Here is a 17,742-nt window from a genome sequence, read left to right on the forward strand (position 1 = left end):
CCACATTGGACAAGCCTATGCAAAATCTCAAAAGCATGTCATCCATTACTGGCAAAGCAAGGGTGGACATGTCTGTTGGTGCTGAAACGGGCAAGCTCATAGGTCGTCCCATTAATATTTCGTGGGGGGAAAGGCCCGTAGTGCGACCCGGGGTGGAACGAATGCTCATCAATGCAAGCGGAAGAGCCTCTGGCCACCTCAAGCCCGTGTCTGCGCAAAGTTTCGCCAGTTTATTCTTTAAAGTCTTATTCGTTCGTTCCACAAGTCCCGATGACTGTGGGTGGTAAACGCAATGGAAGGATTGTTTAACGCCCAACGCCTTCAGGATGCCCTTAACCACCTGCGCCGTGAAATGGCCCCCTTGATCTGACGAAATTATCTGGGGAATGCCAAATCTGCACATAAAATCCCGCACGAGGCGCTTCACTACTGTCGGAGCATCGGACTTGACGCATGGGTATGCTTCGACCCATTTGGTGAACGTATCTATGATCACCAACACATAGCGAAATGACATACTTGGTTCCAATTCTGTAAAATCGAACTCGATAGTTGCGAACGGCCCACAAGGCGGGGGCCGTCCCCCATCATGTGCATGTCTCGGTGGCGCCCCTCTATTGTGTTGCTGGCAGACCACACACGATCGGCACACTTCGGATACAATCCGTGACAGTCCTGGCGCTGCCCAAGTGTAGTCTATCTGTCCCATCACCCCCCTCTGGCACACATGACCATTCTGATGAGCCATGCGTGCCAGCCAAGGCAGTAAAGCCTGGGGTGCTATAGGTTTTTCATCAAGGGTCCACATTTCCCCTGGCCCAGGGCGTATCGCTCCTCGTTTGAGCCAGACCTCGTGTTCGGCCGTCGGTGCAGCATTTTGCAAATTTATGATATCGTCCTTAGTTGGTGTGGCGGGTGGTCCCGCAGTCGGTATGTCAGCAATCTGTGCGGCTGTCTTCTGTGCTCGTGTCACCATCGGCATGTTGCGTTCTATCTGTTGGTTGGCGGCCTTTCCTGCCGCCTCGTCCGCCCTTGCATTGCCCCGGGCAACGTCAGTGTCCGCCCTTTGGTGGCCACGACACTTAATTACCGCGATAGCGCGGGGAAGTAAAATGCTTCGGAGGAGCTCTTCTACCAACGCGCCGTTCTTTATCACTGAACCGGCAGATGTGAGAAAACCTCTCATCTTCCAGATGGCTCCTTTATCGTGGACTACGCCGTGAGCGTAGGCCGAATCTGTGTAAATGTTGGCGGCAAGGCCTTCCGCCAAGCTGCACGCTCGGGTCAAGGCGCACAGCTCCGCCTGCTGTGCGGAAAATGTAGGTGGAAGACGCCCGCTTTCTACCGTTTCGCTATCCGAGCACACGGCGTACCCGGACAACAGGGACCCGTCCCATGCGCGCCTAGCTGATCCATCGACATAATATGTACAGTCGGGATATTCGAAGGGATTGTCCTTTAAATCTGATCGCACCGTGGAGACTAGCTGCACAACGTCGGCGCACACATGGGGTTCACCCTCCTCAGGAGTGGGCATCAGTGAGGCTGGGTTGAGTGTCGTGCAACGTTCGATCGTGATGTTGGCTGCGGTGATCAGTGCGGATTCGTATTGCATTAATCTAGTGTTAGACAAATGCTGTGTGCTTCGCTGTAACAACAGCGAAGTGACGCAATGCGGTACCCGTAGCTTTACTGGGTGTCCCATAACGATGTCCGCTGTCCTTTCTACTGCGTACCTGGCCGCTGCCACGGCTTGCAGGCACACCGGAAACCCACGTTCGACCGGGTCTAACCTTTTACTGAAGTAGGCCACCGGCCGCTCCTTATCCCCGTGAGTCTGTGTCAAAACTGACTGGGCGAAACCCCCCACGGCGTGAGTGTAAAGGGTAAATGGTTTCGCATAATCCGGGAGTCCTAATGACGGTGCCGTGACCAACGCCTGTTTTAGCCCGTCAAAACATCGCCTCAATTCTGGTGTCCATACCAATTCGTCCGAAGCGGTTGATCTGGTCGCCTCGTATAGTGGCTTAGCCAGCAGCGCAAAATCAAGTATCCAAGTGCGGCAATATCCCGTCATACCTAGGAAGCGCAGCAGTTGCCGTTGCGAGCGAGGGCGAGGCAGCTCCATAATAGCGGTCACTCGTCCAGCATCCAATTCTCGTTTTCCGTGCGAAATGGCGTGTCCCAAGTAAGTTACAACCTGCCGCACAAACTGAAGTTTTGGTCTGCCTACTTTGTGGCCTTTGGCCGCCAAGGCCTTTAATAGGGCCAAGGAATCCATTTCGCACGCCTCCTTTGAAGGGGAGCAAATCAACAAATCGTCAACGTATTGCAGCAACACTGACCCTCCCTTCAGTTCCACATCCGCCAGGTCGCGGTGCAGCGCCCGGGAAAACAGAGTGGGGCTATCTGAAAACCCCTGAGGTAGTACTGTCCAAGTATACTGGCGCCCCCTATGGGTGAAAGCGAACAAGTATTGTGACTCAGGCGCGATGGGCACAGAGAAAAACGCAGAACAAAGGTCGATGACCGTGAAGTATGTTGCGTCCGGCGGAATTGACATCATGAGGGTTTCTCCGTTTGGAACTAGTGGGTGTATGCCCTGTATCACCTTGTTCACCTCCCTTAAATCCTGTACAAACCTCCATTTGTCCTTTGACGGCTTTTTCACTGGCAAAATTGGTGTATTACATGGGCTGTTAGTTTCCACAATAATTTTCTGTTCCACTAGGGATTGAATTACTGGTGCTATGCCTACGTCGGCCTCAGGTCGTAGCTTATACTGTTTTACATTTGGCAAGCGCATCCCCGGCTGCACTGCTATCACTAGAGGTTTGGCGTCTCGCATCCGTCCAACCTCACCGTCGCTTTTAGGCCATAAATTGTCTGGCACCTCCGCTAGGAGGTAATCTGACTCACCCGGATCCGTCAGCACTGTCCTCATGGCATAGGTGCCCTTAGGAGGCAACTCTGCTGCTTCGAACACTCCATCCCTCCGTTGTGTCTTGAAGTCAATTGAGAACCCTTCGCCATTTTGGAGCCGTTTCAATGTCCAGCGGCCTTTCTTACTCCGATAACCTTGTAAGGAAACTTCTCGTAACCTCCCTACCATCCAACCTACACTTTCCGGCGGCCACCCCTTGGCAGTGGTGAGGGTAACATGGGCGGCCGCTCCTTCGGGGTATTGGGTCAACGCACGCTGACCCGAGGTTAGGACTGCCTCGATTCCTATTCCCTCACGGCCGATCCACATTCGTGATAAATGTATAGGCGTGCGCTCGCCCAGTTTTTCCTTAACCTTCTCTCGATAATTCTCGTCGTCGCCCGTTGCATCATAGTACGCGGTGCAATGGGGTGGATTATCCTTTACGTTTTTTATCGAAATTTGGTGCAGCTGTAGCCAATCTCGCAGAACTGAATTGTCCAAACACACATTATCTATGATATGCGTCCAGGTAGCCAGAGCCCCTTCATCCATGCGCCACCAATACACGGTGGGGCCGGGCCGAGACAAGGCCGTCATTACCAAGTCGCGTTTAGATTCCGCGACGTCTACGAAAACTCCCTCCTCTGTACATGAGATTTGACAGCCCAAGCGGCACAACAAATCCCGTCCCAACAAATTGGTCGGGGCGGTAGTGGTCATCAAGAAAGCATGTTTAGCCTCCAGCGGGCCGCATGTTACTCGCACTTCCTCCGAAATAGGAAGCGCTTGGGGTAAACCCGAAACACCCAGTATTTGAACGTTCCTGGCCGTAGGGCGCAAAGAGGGCAATTGCCCCTTGTTAATTGTGCTGCGAGTCGCACCCGTATCTACGAGAAATTCTAATTGTCTTCCCTCCACGTCCAACATCAAGGTTGGTTCCTCTGCCGGTGTCATGGTCAAGAGAGGACACTCCTTGGGCGACCCGCCAGCGTCCCGTCAATAGGCCCCTCTATTGTATTGGGGCGAAAACCCCTTACGAGCAGCACTTGGGCAATTACTTCTCCAGTGTCCCAGTTGCTTGCAATAAAAACACGGTTCCTGTGGAACCGGTGGTGCGGAGGGCATAGGTCGTCCCCCTACAGCTCCCCTTCCGCCCAGGCGGCGTTCTGGCGCTCCCCACTGTGACTGGTTTACTGGTTGCCATTGCGGCGGACCCCGAGGCGGGGCCCAGTTCCCCCTTGGTCCGTTCTGCATCCCACTATTGGGGGGTGGTCCGGGGGTTTGGAGAAGGGGTCTTGGTGGGTACCAATTTTGGGGAGGGGGCCCTTGCGCAGTCCAAGTTTGAGGGTTTTGAGGAGGAAGGGGAAGAGGAGGTGGTATTGTCCATTGTTGTTTTACCTCGTTCATATTAATTAGTCCAAAGTCTTCCTCAGTACAACCGTCGCAGTTTTCATTTTCGTTGTGGATCCACTCTCCGTTGGGGAATTGGCCCTTATAGAAAAGAGGATAACAACTCCTCCTATGTTCCTCTAAACCTCGGACAGGCCCCCACTTCTGGCACTGTTCGCGTATGTAGTCCTGACTCTGATACCCCTTTTTATTTTGATTAAACTGAGCCCGTTTCTCCTGAACATACATTTGCAATATCTCCTCCTTAATATCCTTCTTCTCCTCTAGGGAGGAGCCCGGGCATTGTTCCAGTTTGTCGCATAATTCGTTAGTTGTCATTCCCTTCCAGCCGAAGAGGACGGACTGTACCTGTTTCTTTAATATCGGCCGAAGCCCCTCGATTAGATATTGATTTACCAATGGTTGAGGTAGCCCTCCCAGCTGCATCGGGCCCAATCCTCCCCAGCGCGCGATGGCCTTTTCCAACCTTTCTCGGTACTCTCCAATTGGTTCTCCTGGTTTTTGTTTTATGGCCCCGATTTTTCCCCAATCCGGACCCCCTGCTGGCAACAGCGCATGTTCGATGGCACCCAGCAGCCGGACCTTCAGTGCCTCCCATTGCACTAGTGTTATCTGGGGGTTTGCACCCGCCGCCCTTGGGTCGTCGTGCGGCCAGTGTGCTCTTTGTCTAGCCCTTTCCCATACTTTGGGTGGGAGCACGGATACTCCCATATGAGTTATGTCTCGATAGTCGCACTCGCCAGCTAAAAACCAATTCGTCATGGTTGGCACTACCTGCCGTGGATCCTCAATAAGCAAATGTTGAATCCTTTCCCGCATTACCGTTAAAGAGGATTCTTTCCATGGTACCCTTTCTCGAACCCCATGACCTGCTGCGTCAACTCCGATAACTTGTAGGGGGCACAATGTTTTCCTTCCCTCTATTTCCTGACATTCCAATGGGGTAGTTTGTGGGGTCTCTTTCCCATTACAGCCTACCAGTGAGGGGTATAACCCATCCGGTCCTATCGGTGGAGGGAACCCTGCGATGTCAGTCCCGTCATCTATTCCGTTAGCCCCAAGTTGTGCAAACGGTCTTCCCTGGCTCGGGTGGTTCTGAGGTATCTGGGGCGCGATGGTAGCGGGGTTATAGGGAGGTGGTGGCGGGGGCGCAGAAAGGATAGGTGGTGCCTGAAACCCCGGGACAGGGTTTAGGTCTGGGGCTGGGGAGGGTAGATTGGTCGCTACCTCCCCTACCGCGGGGGCTGGGTTTTCAACAAGCGACATCAGTCACGCGTTGGCCTGCTTTTCTATTTCCTTAAGCGCTTCATCCTGCTCTTTATTCGCCTGTTTCCTCAGACCCTTGAGTTTTGTTACCTCACCAGCCAAGCTGGCCTGTTTCGACTTTGCGTGTCGCTTCATCGCTTCTTCCTTCCACCAGCCAAAGACTTTCCAGTAGTCCGGCGGGAAGTGTTTCGTGGTCTGTTCAAACTTGTCTAATGTCTCATACAACACGTCCAATTTTTCCAGCGCAAAAGACCCTCCTTCGGGCCACGGTTCTCCTAAATCCTTCGTCAGCGCAACCCATGACTTCCCTGGTCTCACAGCATCATAGCCATGCCTCCGAAACATAAAAAATGCTGGGGTATGTCTAAGCGGTTCACCTGCCTTTACTGTCTTATTACCCATACTGTTACCCATCCTAAGAAACCTTAGTTTACCGACGTAGCCTTGTACTCGTGAGGATCTCCCGCCTCGCGGCACAGCTACACTACCTAACTCTCCTTGTACTCGTGAGGATCGTCCGCCTCGCGGTACCGCTGTCTACCTAACTCGCGGCCTTGTACTCGTGAGGATCGTCCGCCTCGCGGTACGGCAGCACTACCTAACTCTCCTGAGAGGCTCGTCCGCCTACACAGCCGTCTAACCTAACCTTTACTGTACTCTCCTGGCGTCCTACGCCCTTATAATACTTCTATTCTTACTTAAAATTCCAACGTCTCCCGGGTAGGCCTCGGATCGGGACGCCGCCCTTATCCTTACCCTCACAACCCAGAGATCTATTACCCCTTAACCTCAGGCGCCCAGCATGGGGCACTTTCCCTTCCCTAACGTTACCCTGACGAGTCCATAAACAATCAGTTGCTCCAGGACCCAAGCGGTCCGTAATTAAATTTAGGTTCGTGGAACAGGTATGAGCAGGGAACGGAACAAACGGCAACCGAGCAAGAGAGAGTGGGTTACAATTTGGACTGACCCCCAGGCTAAAAAGGGAAAAACAAAAGAAAACCACAGCTCACCTGACCCGGATCAATTGCCAGCTGGTCTCTCACCACTCACTTGCCTGGGACCGCGTCCCGGACTGCACAGACTGATCCCACCGCTGCCACCAGTTGTTGGATTGAGACTTAGAACTTGGGACTCAGAAGACTCAGAGAAAAGGAGCAACGGATATATTTATTAGAACTCGATTACACAAGCTTGCGGGAGCAGGTGTTGCTGGAAGGTTCACATGGAATGACCAACACTACAACAAGATGCTCTGAAATAATTCAATTAAACCTCACTTTATATAAGAAAGATCAGGGGTGGGGTTAGCTCACAAGACACAGAGACAGAATGGGCTCATTGGTCCTCCCACCATAGTCCCATCCTGTTGTTCAGTTAATTAAAGGAAGTTCATCCAAGGCCACTCATGGGTTAGCTCAGATAAGGAGATGGTCAGCATTATGTGGCAACATGTTTACAACTTTCTGTATGGAAAGCTTGCTTGGGAAAGTACAAAGGGAGTGGACACTCATAAAACTGTCAACTTGTAGGATATTGGTAAAGTCATAGAGGGAGGCAGAGAGATAACAGTAGCCTCCAAGGCCAGGGAAGGGGAACTAGAGATTGTGCCCACACAAACCAGAGCTCAAAGGAAAAGAACTCCTTATTAGGATATTACACATCCTCAATGCACAAGAAAGAACTGAGTATTATAAAAGAGTACAGCAGTCAGTCAAAACAAAACATATAATTGGTTATACTTGGTAATTGGTAAGGCAGCATGGATATACAAAGGGGGAGGGGCATTACAGCTCCCTACATATATATATACTAATTCATAAAAGATGACCTTCCTCATATTCATCTTTTGATCTCAAATTCAAACTTATTAAGTATATCGCAATAATAACAAATCTGACTTCACGGTTCCAATACTTATGGAGTGCACTGTATCATTATTGTTGGATCTGACATTAAGATGTTCACGGAAGTGGTCTCCAAGCCGTCACCGGTTTCAGATATACAGTTTATTACAAAATGAACATGAAATGCCTCAATTATGTTGGGGAAGGTGGTACAGGTAAAATGCCCAGTAATACTGATGGTGTGATCTGGTGTTGATATTGATGTTATGAGGTCGAAAGACTGACTTCATACATATGAACATTCCTGGTGGGAGAATGGAAAGTAATGGCCTTTTCCCAAAAAAATTCATGAAGTTCTGTCTTGTTTGAATGAAAAGGAAGAAGAAGAAGCGGTGATGAGACAAGATGGAGGCAGTTGCATACATGTAGTATTTTGAAAAATTCCTGGATAATTATTTTAACTGCAAGACTGTCTGGATGATAAACCAAAGTGAAAGGAATTGGTTTGCCAATATCCAGTTGTTTTGAAGGAGATTCTGCCCGTCAATAGAGTGGACAGATAAGAACCTTTTCAACAAGTGAAGTTTGATATCCATGGTTCGTGAAGAACTAATGCATTTCAATGTGGCCTTAGATGTGAAATACAAATCATTACTCTACAGTCTACAGGTACGCAGAGCTTTGGAAGCTGGGTATATGGAATTTTGAACTTGACAGGAATGGATGATGAATATAGTAACACAGAAACGAGGCAAGCTGTATTATTGAGGAATAATCACGTTACCATTTGTGTGTTATTGCTTTTATTTCTCACTCCAGACACTATAAACATTTCAATTGTATGTCAACATTTACATGTACCTGATTATGGCATCGCTTCCAACAGTAAAAAAAGAAAATCTAAACAATGAGGGATGCCAAGACTAAGAGGGTCCAACCTGCTTCTGTTCTATTGGCTCCAAGCACTTGTGAATTATCAGCTCTCCTTTGCTGTTAATGGAGCAGTGCTGGAGCTCTTCCTCTGTTGGTAACCCTTGTGGTAATTTCAGTGGTTTAATCCTGTAGAAGACAAGACCATGTTAGTGGCAATTACAATATGAAAGGAAGTCTGTATAACTTCCACATTTTTAATCGATGCTTCCTTTAAAAAAAAAAATACAATAAAAAGGAATGGCGAGAGCTCCCTAAGTCGAATCTTGTTTCCCTGAGAAAATGGTGATGTGAGCTCCCAATGAAAAAGCACGAACCTGAGTTGTTAGTTGTTAGTCGTTAGATGATGGACCCAGCTTGCGTATATCATATTCCCATCAGGAAACGACTCATTGTTACCCGGCAACGCCGGGTACTTTTGCTAGTTAGTGAATATATCCCAAATCTAAAGATGCAGTAGATTACTGATGAAAAGAAGAAACGACTCAAAGAAATCTCTAAACCTATCGTTCTTCAAATTATATCAACAAAAACAATGTGGCTGAAATGTGGAATCTTGGACAATGCTTGAGCGGAAGCAGAGTTATTTCTGGTTAATTTTAAAGAAACCGGATGGTGATATCAAGACCGATTACATATTATAATGTGGTGAATGAAATAAGGTTAACAAGCGTTATGCCTAGGTCCCCCGTCGGGTAAGTGATGAGTTGACAAAGTGGAAGACGCAGAAAACATGCTATGATATGATATTTCGCTCACAAGGTTCAGACATACATGGAGGCGGCCATCTTGGATTTTGACGTGGCGACCCAATTTCCAATAGTGTTCTTCCTTTTGCCTAGATACACCCACACACCAGATTAGAAGTTGGTACTTCGCTTATTTTTCAAGAGAATTCCGCTCACAAGGTTCAGACATACATGGCATCAGACATACATGGCGGCGACCATCTTGGATTTTGATGTGGGTTGCACCCACAAATCAAATTCGAATGCGGTCCTTCGCTTACGCACGCATGCCCGCACGCACGCACAGATGGATGGACGGAGGGGAAAACCATAGTCCCCCTTTCGCTCCGCGGTGCGACGGGGGACTAAAATGGTTACATGGAAGCTTTTAATTAAAATACAATGTTATGATCATAAATCATCAAACTTGATGTGAAGATCAATGACATTTGGGATCCATTGAAATCTGTATGCAACACAGAATGGAGCACTGTACACTATCGTATACGAGTAGATGTGTATCATGTGTATCCAATGTAAGGATCCGACAGATGCAAAGCAAAGAAAAAATTATCACTCACTGAATGAGGTGTCTGATGGTATTCAGCCTGTTATTTACTGATGGGGTGTTCTTGTGGATAACTGGATAGCGTTTCTGCAAAAAAAAAAAAAAAAATCTTCCACCAAAAAATGTAAAAAAACTATTCACGACATCATGCAGGAATTAATGTGCCATTTTAAAACAAGACCTATATAGTACAACCTCTTACCAATGCAGTGTTTGGAAAATAACTTTCCAGTGGAATTTTATTATTTAAATACAGGAAGGGAAAAACCTTCATTTGCAGTGTCAAAATGAAGTCATCACATATGTTGGCATTCTCAATCATTTCAAAGGTTTGTGGCACTTACTAGCAACTAAGCTTCTTACTTGCTTCTGCGCATGCGCAAGATTGGAGGTCACGTCTCTTCAAAGCTGTCCATGCGCGCACGCTTTCGAAGTTAAGTAACTTTTCACAATTGTGTTTTTGTCGAAACTGTATCTTTCTTTCGGTGTGTGACTATTGGTGTGTCTTTAATAGTATTCTTGGTGTTGGTTTTTCATACCTGTGTACAGAATCGTCGGTTAGTTTGTGTCACGTATTCTGCGGCCTAGTGTAGTACGAGTAGGCTACCGTGTCTGACCTTGGCTTGAGGCTTTGTTTCTGTCTCAGCGGTTCTTCGATTGTGCTCGCAATTACTTTCGGTCTCTATTTTTCACGTTTCACGTTCGTTCTCTGTCTCTGTTTTCATCTCAACTCAAAAAAAAAAAAAAAAAAAAAAAAAATCCCCTTCTCTGTTCTTATCCGTTGTTCGTTCTTATTTGTTTGTTCGTTCTTCGACCACGTTGTTCGTGATCACGTGTTCACGTGTTCACGTCGTTAAAAAATGTTTCAACTGTCCCCTGAAGAACTGTATTCTGTCATATACTATAACACCTTTTTCTTCTTCTTCTATAAAATGATGCTTTCGACTTGCTCACCAAATCTATTCATTCCAAAAAAAAATTCCATTTCTTACAGTTACAGTGCCTCTTTCATACATTCCCTAAACTCTCCAGCACTCCACCCATCCTTCAGCGTCCTCAAATGTATTTTTGACTCGAAGGTCTCAGGAAACTCATTTTGCAACAAATGTTCGTTTCCCATTAATCGTACTTTTCAAAATCCAATCTCACCCCTCCCCTCCAAATCTTCCCCATCACCCCTTCCCCCCAAAACTTCCCCATCACCCCTTCCCTCCAAAACTTCCCCATCACCCCTTCCCTCAAAAACTTCCCCATCACCCCTCCCCTTCAAAACTTCCCCATCACCCCTCCCCTCCAAATCCACCCCCTTACCCCTCCCCTCCAAATCTTCCCCATCACCCATCTCTTTCAAATATTCCCCCTTGCCCCTCCCCTCCAAATCTTCCCCATCACCCATCCCTTTCAAATCTTCCCCCTTGCCCCTCCCCTCCAAATCTTCCCCATCACCCCTTCCCTCCAAAACTTCCCCATCACCCCTCCCTCCAAAACTTCCCCATCACCCCTCCCCTCTAAATTTACCCCCTTGCCCCTCCCCTCCAAATCATCCCCATCACCCATCTCTTTCAAATATTCTCCCTTGCCCCTCCCCTCCAAATATTCCCCATCACCCATCCCTTTCAGATCTCCCCCCTTGCCCCTTCCCTCCTAAACTCCCCCCACACCCCTCCCCTCTGAGACTCTCCCTCACTCCTCCCCTCCGAGACTCCCCTCTCACCCCTCCTCCTCAAAGCATCCTCCCCGCTTCTTCCCCCCTCCAACTTTCACCTTCATCTCCCTCAACCTTCTGCCTCACTCTTCCCCCTCCTCAAATAACACCTCACTGCGCCTCACCCAATCACCATCAAACCTTTTGTCCGCCCCATTCTTCCCTTTCTCCAAGCTATTCTGAAATCTCTGACACACCTTCAACAGCTCTCCCTACCTCTTCCTCCTCTTCCACATCTTACCCTACCACTCCCCCCCCCCCCCCCCTCCTGTTCTGTATCCGATGCTCCCCCTTCCTCTTCTTTAACAGTATGGACTTCAAACATCCGGGGCCTTCGCTCAAACTTGACTGATCTCTCCATACAGGTTGCTTCTGACAAACCAGCCGTGATCTGCTTAACAGAAACTTTCCTCCTTCATGATGTCTCTGATTCCTTGGTATCTCTCCCAGGTTACTCCCTCCTCCGGTATGATAGACCTGAGCCTCGTCCTGGAGGGGGGGGGGGGGGCGTTGCTATCTTTATAAAAAAAACTTTCTCACTTGCCCTGCACTGCCCTCTCTCCACCTCACCCTCAGGAATACCTTTGGCTACGGCTTCCCCTTCGCTCCCACCTTTTGTTCATATGTGTGTTGCACCGTCCACCAAACAGTGATGACTCCATCTACATCTCACTGTCTGATAATATGGACCAACTTCTATCTACCCATCCCAACTCTGTCTTCCTCATATGTGGTGATTTCAATTGTCACCATGCCAGTTGGCTAGGTGTGGGTACCTCTCTCACCAGCCATGGCTCTTCAGCAAAGGACTTCTGTGACTCACTGGGACTGACACAATCTGTCAATTTCCCGACCCGGATCTCAGTCAACGGAGCATCTTCTCTTCTGGACTTGGTTATGACTAACTTCCCTGAAAATGTCTGCTGCTCTTCTTCTGCTCCAATTGGCTCATCTGATCATGTGCTTGTCAAAGTGGACATCTCTCTGACCATTCTCAGGGAGCCTCCTCAGCGTCGACGAGTCTGGCATTTCACTCAGGCCAACTGGCACGGTCTTCAAGCAGCCATCAATCATCTGGACTGGTCTCCCATCTCTACTGCCTCTGACATCAATTCATCCTGGGAATTCTTCCAAAGTAAATTGCTCTCTCATGCACAGATTTATCCCATCTCGTCTTCAGTTGTCATACCCTTCCTCCCGTCCATGGTACATGGAATCTTGTGGTGAGGCTATTGCCCAGAAACAACTTGCTTTCGTCTCCTGGAAAGCAAATCCAACGGAAGGAAATCTCATTTCATTTCACAAAGCCCGAAACAAGTGTGTGTCCACCCTCAGGAGAGCCAGGAAACAATATCTCTCCATTCTCAGGACAGAACTCTCTTATCTGTCTCCCTCTTCCAAATCCTGGTGGTGTCTGGTCAAATCTGTTTCTGGTGTTTGTTCCCCCTCCATCCCCTCCCTCACCTCAAACGGCCACACGGCTGACCCTGCACGTGAAAAAGCTGAATGCCTCAACTCTGTGTTTGCCTCTAAATCTTGTGTCCCAAACCCATCCCTCTCTGTACCCACCGTACCCAGTCATACCCAGCTGCTCCTGGACTCTGTGTCCTTTCCTCCTGACAAGGTGGAAAAGTTTCTGTCAACCCTCGACTCTGATTCTGCAACTGGACCTGACGGCATCAGCCCACGGGTCCTAAAATCCTGTTCTTCCGCTCTTTTACTCCCTCTCTCTGTTCTCTTCACCCTCTCTTTTGCTCAATGTCATCTGCCATCTGCTTGGAAATCTGCCAACATCACCGCTTTGCACAAAAAAGGTGCAAAAACAGATCCCAGCAACTACAGACCAATCAGCCTTCTCCCAATTTATCAGCAAAGTCATGGAATCCATCATTGCTTCAGATATGAAATCTTTCCTCTTCTCCAATGGCTTAAACTCTGATCATCAATTTGGTTTCAGACCTGGTCACTCTACTCTGGACATGCTGCTTCTGCTTTCTCAACAATGGATAGAGGTCCTCAATGCCAAACAGGAAATCAGAGCTGTCTCCCTTGACATATCATGTGCCTTCGATACGGTCTGGCACCCCGCTCTGCTCACCAAACTCTCCTCTTTTGGTATCCATGGAAATCTCCATGCATGGCTGGCGGACTTCCTCTCTAGTCATAGTCAACGTGTGGCCCTGAATGGGTTTCTCTCATCTCCTCTTCCTGTTCAGGATGGAGTTCCCCAAGGCAGTGTTCTGGGCCCTGTGCTTTTTCTGGTCTTCATCAATGATCTCTGTGACTCTCTTGAAAATCCTCTCTATCTCTTTGCTGATGACTCTACTCTGTCACTCCATTCTTCATCCCTCAGATCGGCAGTCTGCAGCCTCCTCACTCTCTGCAGACCTTGACAAAATCACAGACTGGGCAAACAAGTGGAACATGTCTTTCAATCCTGACAAATCTCACACTCTTACGATGTCTCTCCGAAAATACCGACTGGACAACCCTCCCATACACTTTCTGAATAATCCTCTCCAAGAAGTTCTGTCACTCAAGCTTTTGGGTCTCACTATCTGCCATGATATTTCCTGGAAAAACCACATTTCAAATCTGGCCTCCAAAGCCAGTCACCGACTGGGCATCCTCCGTCGTGCGAAGTCCTTCCTTGGCACACCTGAGCTCCTCACCACATACAAGGCTTTCATCCGCAGCTCAATGGAATACTGCTCTCCCCTCTGGGCTGGTGCTCCTGCCTCACACCTAGCTCGCCTTCGCGCTGTTGAAACCAAAGCATTCAGAATCATTGGAATCTCCCGCGATTAAGCTAACTCCAAGGGCCTCTCACTCACTCACCGCAGGCAGGTTGGTGGTCTTTCCGTCTTCTACCGACTGCTCTCTGGCCTTGCCCCCCCCAGCTCTCTCTGGGCTCTGTCCCGCAAATATTCCTACAGGTCGCACAAGATCTGCCTGCAACCCTCTTTTGGTTAAACTGCCAAAATCAAGACTCTCTGCTCACCTTCACTCCTTTATTCCTCTTTTCTCCCGCCTCTGGAACAAACTCCCTCACTCTCTTCAATCCCACTCCACCCTCCAAGTCTTTAAAACAGCTGTTCACCACCATCTCTTATCTTCCCCCATCCAAAACCTTGATCTTTTCTACCCCTGCTAATTTCACCCCAATTCCACTTTTTGAAATACCAACTTCTGTCCTGGAAGTCCTTGGTGTCCTTGTGCTTTATACTTCTCCCTCCCCTCCCCCCCCCCCCCCACCCCCTTCCCATGCCTCCTCCCCCCGGGCCCTCTCCCTTCCACACATCTCCCTGCTCTCGGATGTTGTGTTTGTGTGCTTCCCCTTTTCTCCCCATCTTGTCTTCCGCTCCCTCTTTTTGTGTATTTTGTTTGTCTGGTCGATTTGTTTGTGAAGTAAATGTTAGCTCTTTCACGAGCCTCGATTCAGTATACAAAAAAAAAAAAAAAAAAAAAATGCTCTCTACTGAGTGCCGTTCTAGTTTCTTATGAGATACAGGGCCTTCAGAAAGTATTCAAACCCCTTGACGTTTTTCACATTGTGTTGTTACAGCCTGAATTTAAAAAGGATTAAATTGAGATTAAATTAAATTGAAATTTAGAAAGATTAAATTGAAAAGGATTAAATTTCCATGATTAAATTGAGATATTTGTCAGTGATCTACACATAAAACTCCATAATGTAAAAGTGTAATTTTCTTTTTAGAAAGTGTTGCAAGTTAATTAAAAATGAAAAGCTGAAATGTTTTGAGTCAATAAGTATTCAACCCCCTTTGCTGTGACATTCCAAATTGAGCTCAGGTGCATCCAAATTGGGGAGGGGAGGGGGGGAAGGCAGGAGAAAGGGGGTTCATATATATGCTGGTGGGTGAATGGGGTGAATGTGGCATTCATCACGTTTCTGAGTTAAGTGTGATGCCAAACAGGAAGAAGAAGAAGCCGTATTACTAACTTCGTACAATTCCAGAATTGTTTGATTTATTTGTGTTCAAATGTTTGGTGATTGTTTTGTATTTATTTATGCGAATGTGTACTTGTATATAACTGTCATTAATTTTTAAAAGCTTAGGCACGATCGAGCAATTTTTTTTTTAACCACAAAAAAACGATTTTTTTTTTTCAATTTTTTTTTTTGCCTGAAACACTCCCAGGCACTCACTGATGAACCTCTGAAAGTTTGAGGAAGATCCGTTCAGCCATCTCTGAGAAAAATAGCGACAGATATACAGACACACACACAAACAGACAGACATCTCTCTTATATCGTAGATTATGTGTAGATCAGTGACAAAAAAATCTCAATGTAATTAATTTTCAATTCAGGCTGTAACAGAACAAAATGTGAAAAAGGTAAGGGGGTAGGGTGAAGACACTGTAAATTGATCCATTTAACGTCATTTCACTTTGTTTTTTATTTATCCATTTAATGTTGTGGTTTTCAAGAACAGAACCATGAAGGTAACCAATACAAGGACCAAGTGTACATACGGTTTTATAAAACTCCTGAGCAGGCTGTGTGGAGAAGCACATTTGATTCAGAATAAGCTGGATTAATAAAAAATACTAAAATAGCAAACACTAGATCCATGTCAATTTTATACAAACCTTTGTCAGACCCAGCATTTTCACCATGTTCTTTTCCCAGTACGGACGCCGAAGCGCGGTACACCACATGCAGTTGGTGTGGCTGCTCTGGATCTCCACCATATTTCTTGTGATCTTCTTCGCTGGGATAATACCTTGGCTGACAGAGATGGTTAAGATAACTGTGTTCCACCCCACACCGAACAGTATGTAATGTGAAAAAAGCTAACGAGAATAACAGTTCAGTTCAATACAGCCCCCTCCCAGCTACCCCTCACTCACCTCCAAATAGAGTACCATACATGCTATTTGTACAATAACACTTCAGTTGAAGCTTTTAGTCTGCACTGCTGTATATAATGTAATTACCTCCGCCACAGAAGGTGGATGGTATAGAATAAAATTATTGTAATCTATAATAATAAAAACGACAAGACCGGAAGTCTAACAGTGGCGTAGCTGGGCTTGTACAATATTATAAACCACAAACACGTCGCTAATGCTGTTTATAACATTAAACAAAGACATATGGAGGAATCCCGACATCCGTGAGGTAGGTTTTACAGAACTGAGGGAAGATCTACTGTAATCTATATACTCCACAAGGATTGGGTTAATAAACATTAACCCAATTGTCATGGGGACCGTAAGGCTAACCCCTGTTCTTGCAGGGAAAATGGCCTTATAATGCCTGTTGTTGTTGTTGTCGATTGGGTTAATAACATTCTATCAAAAAACCGAGGCGAATTCCTTACTTCCGCGGTTGTTAGTCCGTACACCGCCTATCATGGAATCATGAACCATACACCGCTTCAATCCATTAACTTTGTATTCACGACATTGGGATTAAAGTGTTATGGTCATATTTACTATATTCTTATTATTATTATGAAAACGATACTACTGAAACGATACAACTGTATTAAGAAACCTGGGCTTAATTTGTCCGAAGCGGTCCGCAAAGTGTAGGCATAAAGCCTAAGGCCTATACGTACCGTATTGTCGCAAGAGACATAACGCTGATGCTTTCGATATTTTTTTTTTTTTTTTTTTTTTTTTTGTATACAAGATCGAGGCTCGTGAAAGAGCGAACATTAATCACACAGAAAGACAAACCGACACATAAAACATATAACATCGGGAGCGGTAGACAAGATGGGGAGAGAGGGGGAAGGACACAAACACAACATTTGAGAGCAGGGACCGAGAGACATGGAGACATCGAGAGATCGAGAGACCTGAGAGAGGGCGAGGGCTTTGGGGGGTGGGGTGGCATGGGAAGGGGACGGTGGGAGAGGTATAAAACATATGGACACTGCCAGGACTTCCAGGAAAGAAGTTGGAATTTCAAACAAGGTGGATCTGGGGTGAATTAGCGGGGGTAGAAAAGATCAAGGTTTTGGATGGGGGAAGATAAGAGATGGTGGTGAACAGCTGTTTTAAAGACCTGGAGGGAGGGGTGGGATTGAAGGGAGTGAGGGAGTTTGTTCCAGAGGCGGGAGAAAAGAGGAATGAAAGAGTGAAGGTGAGCAGAGAGCCGAGATTTCGGCAGTTTAACCATCAGAGGGTTGCTGGCAGATCTTGTGCGACCTGTAGGAATATTTGGGGGACAGAGCACAGAGAGAGCTGGGGGTGCAAGGCCAGAGAGGAGTCGGTAGAAGACAGAAAGACCACCTACCTGCCTGCGGTGAGTGAGTGAAAGGCCCTCGGTGTTGACTACATCGCAGGAGATTCCAATGATTCTGAAAGCTTTGGCCTCAACAGCG

At 47.3% G+C, this 17,742-nt stretch overlaps 1 protein-coding gene across 4 annotated transcripts; it reads right to left on the bottom strand.

The window, feature by feature from the left end:
* Positions 1 to 8,235: 8,235 nt before the first annotated feature.
* Positions 8,236 to 16,487, bottom strand: LOC137434677 (large ribosomal subunit protein uL30m-like). 4 transcript variants are annotated; one of them, XM_078784047.1, is made up of 4 exons: positions 16,259 to 16,487; positions 15,998 to 16,136; positions 9,689 to 9,762; positions 8,236 to 8,508 (listed from the first exon to the last, which is right to left on the bottom strand). In XM_078784047.1, the coding sequence occupies exons 2-4, from the start codon at positions 16,097 to 16,099 to the stop codon at positions 8,373 to 8,375; spliced, it is 312 nt and encodes a 103-aa protein (XP_078640173.1). In that variant the 5' UTR covers positions 16,100 to 16,136; positions 16,259 to 16,487; the 3' UTR covers positions 8,236 to 8,372. The 4 variants fall into 4 exon arrangements, with proteins under 4 accessions (XP_078640173.1, XP_078640175.1, XP_078640176.1 ...); XM_078784049.1 differs by having other exon boundaries at positions 16,346 to 16,486; XM_078784050.1 differs by lacking the exon at positions 16,259 to 16,487 and adding an exon at positions 9,154 to 9,217 and having other exon boundaries at positions 15,998 to 16,207.
* Positions 16,488 to 17,742: the final 1,255 nt, after the last annotated feature.

The sequence above is a fragment of the Myxine glutinosa genome, chromosome 9, assembly GCF_964187855.1.
Source record: "Myxine glutinosa chromosome 9, kmMyxGlut1.1, whole genome shotgun sequence".
Lineage (NCBI taxonomy): Eukaryota > Metazoa > Chordata > Myxini > Myxiniformes > Myxinidae > Myxine > Myxine glutinosa.